The sequence below is a fragment of the Cervus canadensis genome, chromosome 25 (genome assembly GCF_019320065.1).
Source record: "Cervus canadensis isolate Bull #8, Minnesota chromosome 25, ASM1932006v1, whole genome shotgun sequence".
NCBI lineage: Eukaryota > Metazoa > Chordata > Mammalia > Artiodactyla > Cervidae > Cervus > Cervus canadensis.
In genome coordinates, this window is record NC_057410.1 from 37,336,639 (window position 1) to 37,350,438 (window position 13,800).

Below are 13,800 nucleotides of genomic sequence, written 5' to 3' on the forward strand. Positions count from 1 at the left end.
CTGTATTCCAGTCCCCTATGATCAAAAGGACTTCTGTCTTTGGTGTTAGTTCTTAGAAGGTCCTGTAGGTCATCATAGAACCATTCAACTTCAGCTTCTTCAGCAGTAGTAGTTGGTACATAGACGGGTTACTGTGATATTGAATAGTTTGCCTTGGAAACAGAGATCACTCTGCCATTTTGAGATTGCACCCAAGCACTGCATTTTGGACTCTTTTGTTGACTATGATGGCTACTCCATTTCTTCTAAGGGAATCTTGCTCCCAGTAGGAGATATAATGGTATCTGAATTAAATTCGCCCATCCGGTCCATTTTAGTTCACTGATTCCTAAAATGTCCATGTTCACTCTTGCCATCTCCTGTTTGACCACATCCAATTTACCCTGGCTCATAGACCTAACATTCCAGGTTCCTATGCAACCTTGTTATTTACAGCATCAGACTTTACTTCCATCACCAGTCATATTCACAACTGGGCGTTGTTTTTGCTTTGGCTCAGCCTCTTCATTCTTTCTGGAGCTATTTCTCCACTCTTCTCCAGGAGCATATTGGGCAACCTACTGGCCTGGCGAGTTCATCATCAGTGTCATATCTGTTTGCCTTATCATACTGTTCATCTAAACCTAATTAACTGCCAAAGGCTCCACCTCTAAATACCATTAGAGTTTGGGCTACAACATATGATTTTGGTATAAACATATTCAGTTCACTGCACAGTGAAAGAAGTCACACAAATATATATAAATTTTTAAAAAGGTAAACCAATCTATAGAGACAGAGAGTAGATTAGTAGTTTAGGGACAGGGCTAGAAGGGAGGGATGGAACTGGAAAGGGGACAAAGGACATGAGGAAATTTTCAGGGGGTGGCAAATAGGTTCACTATTACAACTGTGGTGATTCTTTCACAGGCATGTTATATTGTCAGAACTTAAATTACCCAATTAAATATTCTACTTTTCATGAATATTTTGGCTATTTGTCGGGGCCCTAATAATCCTCCTAAGAACCATCTGGTGGCTGTCTTTTAGTGTGCTTTATATGTATTTCTTTCGTCCGTACAACCTGGAGTGGGATTACTAGGTATGGATACTTACATAACCCTGAAAAGTTCCCTCAGGCGTCTCAGGGGGCGCAGGGGCAAAGGCGGCACCTGCCAATGCAAGAAACACAAGAGATGTGGGTTCAATCCCCGGGTCAGGAAGATCCCTTGGAGGAGGAAATGGCAACCCATTTCAATATTCTTGTCTGGAAAATCCCATGGACTGATAAACCTGGTGGGCGACAGCCCATGGGGGAGCAGAGTCGGACACGACTGACTACTGGCAACAAGCACAAAAAGTTCCCCTGGGCTCCGCTGCTCCTGCCTTAACCTGTAGTTCTAGGCATCCACTATAAACTGCTTTACCTGGGATTTCATATAAAGGAAATGGCACGTAATGCACTCTTGTGTGTGGCTTCATCTGTTCAGATTCATCTATGTAGCTATATATGTGATTTTTTTTTTTGTAATTGCTGAAATGTATTTCATTGTTTGAACATTACAACCTATTTATCCATTCTGCTGATGAACATTTAGCTTACTTCCAGTTTTGTGCTGCTATGAATAAAACTCCTATGAACATTTGCATTATGGTCAAAGAACATCATCTCTTAGAATTTACTAAAGGCCTTTGTGGCCTGATAGTCTACTTTTGTACCACACTATTTATTGCCCTGTCTCCATTACATTTCACTGGAGTGAGCTTTCTTATGATTACAAGTCAAATTTTTTGTGTGTATATTTATTTTTAATGTAAGTCCCATAACTATGTTTATTTACCCTAAAAGTGAAAGTCACTCAGTTGTGTCTCTTTGCAACCCCATGGACTATACAGTCCATGGAATTCTCAATGCCAGAATACTGGAGTGGGCAGCCTTTTCCCTTCTCCAGGGGATCTTCCCAACTCAGGGATTGAATCCAGGTCTCCTACATTGCAGGTGAGCTGAGCCACAAGGGAAGCCTGAGAATATTGGAGTGGGGATCCCTTCTCCAGGGGATGTTCCCAACTCAGGAATCGAACTGGGGTCTCCCGCATTGCAGGCAGATTCTTTACCAACTGACCTATCAGAGAAGCCTTATTTATCCTACTGATGTCTTAAACTTGGACACTGTTTTGAGTATTTGAGTAGATACTAAACCGTTAGCAAGATTTCATGTCCCTTTGGATCCTACTTCACTTTTCTGCTTTAAGTTGGATATATTTTTTCTTTATTAAACTTATTCAGTAGGCAAAGCTTCCCTGTTGGTTCAGATGGTAAAAAGTCTGCCTGCAATGCAAGAGACCTGGGTTTGATCCCTGGCTCAGGAAGATCCCCTGGAGAAGGGAATAGCAACCCACTCCAGTATTCTTGCCTGGACAGTTTCATGGACAGAGAAGCCTGGTGGGCTACAGTCCACAGGGTTGCAAAGAGTTGGACACGACTGAGTAACATTTAGTAGGCAAGAAATTTGTAAGAGGATGGGGGAATGAATGCCTGTGGATCTGGGGTTCAGTAGACCACTGGACTCATACGTCAGGTGCTTAGAGGAAATCTGGGCTAGAGATTCGGAATCACACATAGCCAAAACCCAGGCTTCCCTTGTAGCGAACCCACTTGCAATGCAGGAGACCTCAGTTCGATTCCTGTGTCGGGAAGATCCCTTGGAGAATGGTTACGCTACCCACTCCACTATTCTTGGACGTCCCTGATGACTTAGATGATAAAGCATCTGCCTGCAATGTGGGAGGCCTGGGTTTGTATCTGGGTTGATAAGATCCCCTGGAGGAGGGCATGGCAACCCACTCCAGAATTCTTGCCTGGAGAATCTTCATGGACAGAGGTGCCTGGCGGGCTACACAGTCCATGGGGTAGCAGAGTCAGGCATGAATGAGCAGCTAAGCACATTGACAAAACCACTGCTCCAAGGAGGGGGGAAGGAAGGGTAGAAGAGAGAACACTAAATATTAAGGTATAGGCAGAGAAAAAGCCTGCAAATGATACTGTAGAGTCACCAAAGGAAATGGTGTCATACAAAGAGACCATTTAAAATGTACACACTACATCTACTTCCAGGAATTCATTTTACAAATACTGCTATTAGGCTAAGGTATATTTTTGTTGACAACCCAGTACTGCTGATTCCACTTCCAAAGGGCAGTCACTTGGCTTGCCAGGGCCCACAAAAACAGGGCTCTGGTCAAGAATGGCTTCATGGTTACAAATCTTTTTTTAGCCTCTTTCAAATCTATGCAGAATTCTACCTCAATTTTTAGGCATTGATAAATTCCGTAGCTCTCAAATAGCTGCTACTACCCTGCCTGCAACTTTACAAAATACGAGGCTCACTTGACTTACCTGTCAAGATGGCCACCCATTAGGTATTCTGTTCAAGGCAGGAAACATGAAGGTAACAGGTTCTTAGAGAATATAAATGCTACTTTATGGGAAATATGCTATCCATTACTACAGTCACGGAATTCACCAAGAAAGTACATAAATTTGCCTGAAATCATCTTCAGAGACTTTTAGGTATATTTTATCTTATACTGATTCCTAATAGCAGTGAAGAGCAAGAATGCTTTTAAGGTGTCTTAGTTTGAGTTCTTATTTGTGCATTTTAATAATTTATTAAATAAGTTTATATACCTCATATCTAATGAATATATTTTATTTTGGATTATTTATATACCTGCTGGTTTAGATGCCTATGAACATCTAATTAGTATTAAATTTCTAGTAATTTGTTTGCAATCATTGATATTATATATGCTAATACATATATAAATCATATACAACAATTGCAAGTCTGAATCTTGCAATTACACTAATAACTAGTATGTATCATTTACTATTGTCCCAAGTAATTTAAATATGTTAACATGTTTAATATAAATATACATCATCTATTTACATTTGCTGAACTTATTAAACAAACCAATTTAGAAATGTCATAGAATTAAACAAAACTTTGACATGTAAACACTGCGTCACGTTCCTGAAACAGATGTTGGTATCTGATAAAAATTAAAAATTGCTTGTTGGAAAGCTGTCCGTAAATAAGTTTCATCTTCATCAAAACTAAAAATATATTGATTTCGTCTGCTTTTCTAATCTGACAATGCAACATGATCAAACTATGAAAGTGAAAAAGTGCTAGTCAGTCAGTCATATCCAAATCTTTGCGACCCCATGGACTGTAGCCTCCTCTGTCCATGGAATTCTTCCAGGCAAGAAAACTGGGTGGGTTAGCATTTCCCTTCTCCAGGGGATCTTTCTGATCCAGGGATCAAACCTACGTCTCCTGCATTGGCAGGAGGATTCTTTACCTGCTGAGCCATCAGGGAAGACCAATATATATAATCCAATATAATAAAGACAACAGTGAATGCATCCATCTGTATCACTGGTTACACAGCTGTTAAAACTGTTTCATTCTTTGAGACACATAAAAACAATTTAGCCAATCACATCCAATAATTTTCATGACTGAAAAAGAAAATCACAAAATTCACTGAGTGACGTTAATTGTGGTTGTGGTCAAAAGTTTTGGTAAAAGTTATTTACAGTGTGCATGGCTGACCATGCAGTATTTATAGATACTTGCCTATTTATTACAATAGGAGATATATATCTACTGTAATACATACATAAATATATATACAACATACATGTTACATATATATACCTCCTTTTAATAACTTTATGAGGAAAAGTATTTTCCCCAAGCTGCAGATAGGGAAACTGACAACACAGGGTTAAGCAACTTCTCCTAACTTGCACTTTTTTAGCATGGTGGTACCAGTATTTGAATCCAGGTAGATTCATAATTCAGACTAATTACTTCACTACACTGACTTCCAACTGTGCATGTACATAAAATTTCACATTGGAATTTGTCTCATTTTCTTAATTGAGTTTCTGTCACTTTGGGTTATAAATGTATCACTCTTAGGAACTAAATTAGCACATTGGGCTTCCCTGGTAGCTCAGATCGTAAAGAGCCTGCCTGCAGTGCAGAAGACACAGGTTTGATCCCTGGGTCGGGAAGATCCCCTGGAGAAGGAAATGGCAACCCACTCCAGTACTCTTGCCTGGAAAACCCTATGGACAGAGGAGCCTGGCAGGCAACAGTTCATAGGGTTGCAAAGAGTCAGACATGACTGAGCACTTCACTTTCTTTCTTTCATTTCTCATATCATTGCTAATAAAACTACCCGCCAGCTCTTCTCTCTTTGTGGGGGCTGAAATGTTTTGAATTGCTATTATATTTTTTTTTCATTTTAACACTAAAAGGCAATTCAGGTTAACATTTAAAAAGTATCAATTTAATACTGAATACTTAGAAATACGGTACACACAGATGCCATAGAAATATAAAATGCATACAACTAGCAACTATTTTATGAAATTTTAACAAGGATGGTGACATTTTCCAACAAATAAAACTCTACAGACAAAGGTACCAGATATATTTGAGGTTTCATTTTAAATACCATTTAGTCATGCAGACAATTAGGAGGTTTTTAAAAAAATAAATATGACAAATATATGGATTTCTGAAGTATAAATTGACATACAAATCTATATATTTTCATAATATTTTTCATTAAAGCATCTTTAAAGAAGCATTCTGGACATGAAGTTGAGAGCTCAAATTAGATGAAAGGCATGAGGTTTTATAGACTTGAGTAAGTCACATTCCAGATATCTACATAAAGGTAAAGACAAAATTGCAAACATATTTGTTTTATCCTCCAAGTTATCAACTTCATAAAAATTACTTACTGGAATAATTATTATAAGACAAAATTCCCAATTCTGAATGTTAGTAAGGAAACACATATAGGAACAGCATGAGAGTTAATTCTTCCTTCTGAGAAGCAGTGAAGGAAAGTGTAGCACAATTACCCCTTGGGGATTGTCAAAGCTTTCCTACACCTCCTAGAGAGTAGGTTCTTTTGTAAAACAGCAAGAACTAAAACTACATCTCCTTACTAATACATAAACCTATGATAAGCTTTCTTTTACAAACTTACAGATGCTTACAACTCTGGAACAAGTTAGTGAACTGGGCTAAAATATCCCTACACTCCATTTCCCCAAAATGGCAGCTCCATAGGAAAAAAATATTCATTCCCTTTTTCACCTGAACAATTTGAATAAACTTTGTATTATGAATTTAAAGAGAAGAAATCATCTTATACATACGCAAGCTTGATGAAACTTAAGAGGAAATAAATACTAGGTATCAGAAGAACATATTCCTTAACGAAGTTAAAGCATCAGAAATTAATTGGATTATATCACTAGTTGAAAAGTTAACATGGGAGAGGGAAGATTTTCTTGAACTAATTTAGACTAGTGGTCCTTAACCCTCACTATGAATTAGAATCACTCTGAGAGCCTTTGGAAAAACTGAAGTACAGCTTGACAATAAGAAATTCAGATTTCACTGTTGTAGGGTGGAGTCTAGATGATTCTAATATGAAATGAACGTTTAGAAACAATGATTTGGAAAAATTATTACAGTGAATTTGATTTAAATAAATTAGTCAAAATATGAACATTTCCAACATGACTGGCATTATTTTAAGTTCTAATATGGAGAACATTTTTTTCTGTAAAAATCATTAGATAATATTAATATATCTTTTGAATAGTTACATAATTAAAATATTATTCAAAGTTTTTATTATGGTCTGCTGTCATAAAAGATTGCCTTTTCACAACTATCCTCACTTGATATTGTAAAAGAAGACATTAAACTCAAACTTCTCAAGATATGTGCAGAAAATGTAATAACAATTTCATTTTTCAAGTCATAGTATATGAGGTATTCTCCATCATATATCTAGAGTAACAAAGCTGTAATTTAAAAATTGAAATTAGATATTGCTTTAATGCTTTAATGAACCAAAAATGAACTTAACCACTGTTGCCAGTGCTTGGTTTATATTGCCTAAAAAATAATCTATGACAGAGCCTCAGAGAACCTAGTAAAAGTGGGTCTTTAATGCAGACCATGTTTCTTATGATCTATTTATAAAACACTTAAGAAAAAAGTTACAAGAATGTGGTTTTTGAAACATTAGAAATTATCTCAAAGGAACAGAAATAGTTTTTGAAATGCTACATTATTAGAAATTAGTTACTATTCCAGAATGATAGCTTGAGCTTTAACATTTTAAACTAAAACCAACTATATTAGTATTATAAAACACATTTTAACTCAAGAAAAAAATCAGATTTAAATTAATAAATTGATTTGTATCTACTCTTCAAACACTTTTCAGCTTTAAATGTGTTAAAACCAGCAGACTAATTTGTTAATCCTATATTAGGCTAATTACCTTTTCTTCTAGCTGGACAGTAGGCCAAATATGATGAAATTTTGGTTAAACTATAATATATGCCTTGGAAGCCTGGCATGTTGCAGTCCATGGGGTCTCAAAGAGTTGGATATGACTGAGCAACTGAACAATAACAACAAATAATATATGTGTGCAGAGAAAAAATGCAATAGCATTTCCCATACTTGATGGAATTAAAACAGTGTTAAAAATTTTATGAAAGCTCAGTAGTCAAAATAAATATTTAATAAAAATATACACCATAACAAGCTATCAAGAACTTAGTGTTTAAAAATACTTTGTCATATTGTTTTGCCTTCAGTTAAACAGAACTCAATTTAGGTATCTAATTAAGGTGTGTTTTGGAAACAAAATTAAAATTCAAGTAACGCTAGAAAGATTAACACTAACATGAAAGAGAATCTTCCTACATTTTTAACTCAAAAGTTTAATGAAGTTATACTTACTGGGATTTCTCAATATGACTATGACCCTAAGAAACAGGAATAGTTTGGGAAATAAAAGTCAGAGTCAATGATTATGTGGTGATTATGTGGTTCAGGCTGTGAAACTCAGTACACAAAAGAAATGAAAGTCCAGTATAAATGAGCACCATCAGAAATGTGTGTATATATACTTATTTAAAACTTTCCCTGATTGAAAACTGCCATATAGATAGGGAAGTTAAGGACAAGCACACAGTTATGGAAATATTAATACATTCTAAAGCTAACATGTCAAGTGACTTATTTTAAAATGTCTCATCTGGCTTTCCTTCTAAAAATCAAAAAAGAATACAAAGTAAAGAAAGCCAGCCAGTATTCTTTTGTAGTGCAAAGTCCCTTGGTTAAATAGAAGGTCACAAAGGAAAAAAGTATGTGTTCAATAGTGTTTTCAACTCACAGTCAGACTCCAATAGTTAAAGGAAAACATGGTTAGCTAATCAATGTGAATTCACAGAATAAACCAGCACATGTTGGATTTGCCACCATGGGATTATCATTCAGACCTCAGATTATTTTTAATTGAGAGTAGTCAATATTATTCTGCTGAAAGAATCTGCCTTCTATAAGAAAAGATACAGATTTGCCACCTGTGATTACTGAAATTTCTGCTACAGTCCCCAAAACTCAAAGAACTACTGTCAAATATAAAACATATCCTGGGGTAATGAAAGGGTCTTTAATGAAAATCGTATTTTGATACTACGTAGAGGCAGCTCATGAGAGACTCAGTATGCTTGCTATTTTTCAAAGCTCCCAGTATAAGTAATCACATGATATAGACTGAAGTTCTTTGAAACCCTGTCACATGATAAAGAGTAATGCTATTCACCATTTAAAATACGTTCAATCTCTTCTAGTCTTTTTAAAGCAGCAACTCTTTTCTTCTCAATTTCTTTGATTTCTTTTGTTGTTTTGTGGGGAATTTCTTTGTCTATATTTTTTCCTAATTGTTTGCTGGCTTTAGATTGACTCTTATTATCATTTGTTTTTATTATCTGTGTAGGTCTGGGCTCGCTTTTTATTTCTTTTACATTTTCAGTCGGAATTTTATCTCCTTCTACACCTGAAGTCTTACCAGCTGGGAATATAGGTTGTTCTACAAAACTAGATGAAGAAATTTTATCCCTGACTATACTCAAGTGGCGTTGAATATATTCTTCATGCGGTGCTAATGCCAATGTTTCAACCAGGCATCTTTCAGCTTTTAATAAGTCCTTCTCTTCAAAATAAACAACACAGAGATTGTGTTTTCCTTGCACATTGCTTGGATCCATCTCCAAAATCTTTTCAAAACATTTTTTTGCTCCATATATATCTTTCTTTTGATTCATCAGGATGTCTCCCTTTAAAATGAGACCCTTGATATGATCAGGATAGTATTTGAGTAATTCCTCCAAGACTGGCAAAGCCATTAATTCCTTTGCAGTCTGAGAATACAGGAGAGCCAGATTAAACAAAGCACTTCTGAAGTCGGCTTGTAATTTTATGGCTTTCTTCATCCACATCTCTGCTTCAGAGTCCTTTTTGTCATCCATGGCAAGCATTCCCAAATTGAAATAACCATTAGCATCTTGTGGCTCTTCATTTATATAGCTTAAAAGTCGTTTTCTAGCTTCAGGTCTGAGTCTAACTTCTCCTAAGAATTTTTTAAAAAGAAAAAAAAATTACATCATTAGCAAATGAGTAAGTCTGAGGTAAAAAATGGAGGTGAAATTATTTATCTAGATTATAAAAACATAGTATCAAAACAGGTGATGGACCGGGGGCATGCAGCAATCCATGGGGTCGCAAAGGTTCAGACACAACTGAGTGACTGAACTGAGCATCAAAACAACTAATTGATGTACCTAAATTAAAATGCAGAAAGCAAAACCCTCAAAGTTTGCATAAGACAGCCAGTGTGTTTGATGCACTGGATTGATAGCTCATTTCCTTTCCTTTAAAGTAGTACGAGTTCCTCAAAAACCAAAAAAGGGTGAAATATTTCCTGATAAGTTTAGATTCTAATGGGAGTTGAGGAAGAATAGAGGATTAAGAGGAAGATGTAGGGAATTTGAAAATAGAGACATATTCAATCATGATTCTGTTAATAGTATGACTTTACTCACTAAAATAATTACTTGCCTGGGTTAACCTATTGAATCTTCTAAGAATTACATGAGATATATAAAAAATGCTCAGCAAACAGTAACTATATTGGATAAACAAAATGTTTCAGTCTTACTAAATTAGATATATTTTGTACATTACTTAAAATTTTTTAGGAAATTTCAAATATAAGAAGAATACCATTATATCTAAAGTCTATAAATATAAATTAAGATTCAGGAAGCAAATATTTATTGAGATGACTTCTACTGCAAATAAGTACCAAAAAAATTTCCACTTCTACAACTACACACCCCAGGGTATAATCTTGTGTTAAATTATAGGCACTTTTCATGATTACTAAGGTTAGCTAACTTTACAAAAACATTAGTTTTCTAAATTAAGCTTTTTTGAATGCCAAGCATAAAGATCTTTATCCTTTTATTTGATATCATGATGATTAAAGAAATCTGAAATGAATCAGTAGGCTTAAGTTCTTGTTTTGGACTAATTCCTAACCTAGCCATATGAAGTTAGGGTAGTTATTACATCTATTTGGTCCTCACTCTCTAGCCTATAAAATAGATGACTGGTAGAAATAAACTCAAAGACTCTCTTTAATTATAAAATATCATTCTTATATTTTTTGCAGAAGTTTTATGAAAGTATTTAATAATTAATATAAAGATATTTCCAAACATAAAAATTAAGAAAACCATAAATTATATATACTGTCTTCTGGAGCAGAACTAAAATTCTGATATATCAAAGATCCTATTTTATTGTGATGGATAATTTGGTTCTGCTAATTTATAGAAAATACAGGAAATTATAATAATATCTCAGAAAACAGTAACACTGGATATAACATGATATTGAAAATATTTGGACTTATAGATCAAGGGAAAATAGAATACTACTTTGTTTAAAACATATAATGCTCTTGACACCCTAGAAATAATTACTTAAAACTGTTTTTTTAAAAAAATTCAGATTATTTGAATAGCATGATACTTATGCATAAGAAATACACTTCCAGGTATAAAATGACAAAATAGATGAATAAACTATTGCTTAATAGACTGAGAAGTCATTTTTAGCATATACTAGAGAAATTAACATTTAGAATGACACATATGCTAGGGTGTATTACCTGAAAGGTTTACATGAAGTATTTAAAATATTCTTCTTATAACAGTTTATACAGTTTTGATAAAAACCATCCATTCATAAAATGTTTGCTTGGGTAACATAATATACGACTTTATTATATTTCAAACTAGAGTATGTTTAAATATAGAGAAATTTTGAGAAAACATACCTGATTCTTGCATTAATATAGCAGAATTGAATAATGCTAGTTTATGCTTTGGATTTAGTTCTAAAGCATGATTAAAGTTTTTCAGCGCATCATTTGGTTCCTTAAGTTCAATATGAACAATTGCCAAGTTGTACCAAAGATCTGCATTATTTCTGTCCAGCTCTAGGGCTTTAAGATATGCTTCTTTTGCTTTGACAGGTTTGTTCATTTTTAGAAGCAATTCTCCTCTGTGGAAAAAACACAAGTTTTACTTATACTATCATGTCAGTCTGTAGATACTATTTTCACAAGTTTTAAGCTTTTCCACATAGTCACAGCTTTCCTTTTAACTTAGATTCTTAAATTTTTTTTCAAAAATAACTATCTGAAACTGTCCTTAAACCTAAACACATTAATTTTGCACATTTGGTTTGATATGTTTTCAAATATTATTAAAGAAGGAAAAAACACGCCTGACTCCAGGGTAAGATGTCGGGAGGTATCCAAGAAAGGGGAACAGAAAATATATCCTTTGAATATATCTTGAAAAACAGCAGACTAGTCTGCATCAGAAAAATGATAATAAATAGAGTGGGAGATCAATTTGTCAGAAGATGAGTAGCATCTGGAGAAGGAAAATAAACATAGTAGTGATGGGGAAATTCCAGTATTCAAATCTTTGTTAGCAATGTCTAACTATACGAAAAGCAGAACATTTGGAATTGTTTACCCCTTATAATTATTTCATTTTCTTCAATGAATTCTTACAAAGGAATTAAAAAGCCGATCTGGTAGGATGGAAGGGCAATACTGCCACCTGTAGATACTTTTGAGGAACATATCTGGAACTGATGATCAGTCTGAAAATCATTCTAGTCAGGTTATATTTTCTGTTATAGAACTTAAAAGGTCATTTTTACATATGTGCAAATCAATTTAAGTACTGATATAAGAGTCAATTTTAATACTACTCTTTCCTAAAATATTAGCATAGGCATGAAGTCAAACAAACTATTAATATTCACACTTCCTAGAATAAGTGTCCAAAATGTGATTTTTAAAATAAATGCAGATTATTAAGCAATTCTTTATAAGTTAACTTAATACAGGTTTTATTTATTGACACAACCCCAGTAAACTTAGTGAATTTCAGCAAGTACTAGATAATGTTGAAGAAAGACAGCTTTCAGCTTATGAACAGATTTTATTTCAGAAACTTAAATTCTGAATGCATTTTCCATATAAACAATGTGACAAATTATAATTAGGACTGGAGCAGGCTTCAAAACAAAGTTTAAAACAATTTTTTCTCAAGTATAACACAAATGATAACATTTACATGAGAAAATATCTAAGATTCTGACAGTGTCAAATTTTTTGTTTTTTACTGGCAACTGAAGTTTCTTTGTAATAAAAACATAAATAACCAGTCAATTCCCTTGATAGTTGGATATTATACAATTAGTTCTTAATTATTTTATATATGATTCCATAATTATACAATGATTTCTTAATCTATAATAATTAAGAAGTAATAACTTCTTGCAAAAATAACAATTACTTTGTTACAATTAAGAAGCAATTATAAAAGGTAAATTCTGGCTGTTTTAGGTAAAAATGAATTTGGTGCTGAGAAGCAAAAGAAACTGAAGAGCTTTTCCTACCCTTCCTTTTGTATAAATAAACCTAAGTTTGCTGTTTTACGATATGGATTCTCTTGTCAATTTAAAATAAATTAAATTTGTTAGTCTAAAACAAGCTATGTTTCTATGCTCTTGGTTGTCAACTAAGATTTACTAGAAGAAAAAAAAGCCAAATTAGTGAAGATAGCCTAAATGTATATTCAGATGAAGCTTCCATCTTTTTTTTTTTTTCCATTTATTTTTATTAGTTGGAGGCTAATTACTTTACAATATTGTAGTGGTTGTTGCCATACATTGACATGAATCAGCCATTGATTTACATGCGTTTCCCACCCTGAACCCCCCTCCCACCTCCCTCCCCACCCCATCCTTCTGGGTCTTCCCAGTGCACCAGCCCTGAGCACTCGTCTCATGCTTCCAACCTGGACTGGCGATCTGTTTCACACTTGATAATATACATGTTTCAATGCTATTCTCTCAGATCATCCCACCCTCGCCTTTTCCCAAAGAGTCCAAAAGTCTGTTCTATACAGTATATTAACGCATATATGTGGAATTTAGAAAGATGGTAATGATAACCCTATATGCAAGACAGAAAAAGAGACACAGATGTATAGAGCTTCCATCTTTTATAGTGAAAGCCTAAAGCGAACTACAATACCTGCTAATGTAAGCCTGCTTGAAGTCTGGCCTCATGCTTATTGCTTGTCGGTACAGCTGATCTGCTTCTTCCAGTCGGGACTCATTTGCTCGGATCAGGTTAGCCAGATTAATATAAACATTTAAATGGTTAGGTGCAATTCTGGCTGCATATTTTTTACCAGGAATAATCTGTTAATAAAAAAACAAACATTTTTATAAGTTGATATTTCAGTACCAAATAAAATCTGAA

The 13,800-nt window shown here is 34.4% G+C and overlaps 1 protein-coding gene across 7 annotated transcripts in view; it reads right to left on the reverse strand.

The window, feature by feature from the left end:
• Positions 1 to 5,324: 5,324 nt before the first annotated feature.
• Positions 5,325 to 13,800, reverse strand: part of TMTC3 (transmembrane O-mannosyltransferase targeting cadherins 3) — a 60,047-nt gene continuing 51,571 nt past the window's right edge. For all 7 annotated transcript variants that reach the window (XM_043447541.1, XM_043447544.1, XM_043447545.1 and 4 more), the window contains 3 exons: positions 13,570 to 13,739; positions 11,287 to 11,513; positions 5,325 to 9,513 (listed from right to left, as the gene is read on the reverse strand). In XM_043447541.1, coding sequence (XP_043303476.1) covers positions 8,699 to 9,513; positions 11,287 to 11,513; positions 13,570 to 13,739 — 1,212 coding nt within the window. In that variant the 3' untranslated portion in view covers positions 5,325 to 8,698. The remainder of the gene's footprint in view (positions 9,514 to 11,286; positions 11,514 to 13,569; positions 13,740 to 13,800) is intronic.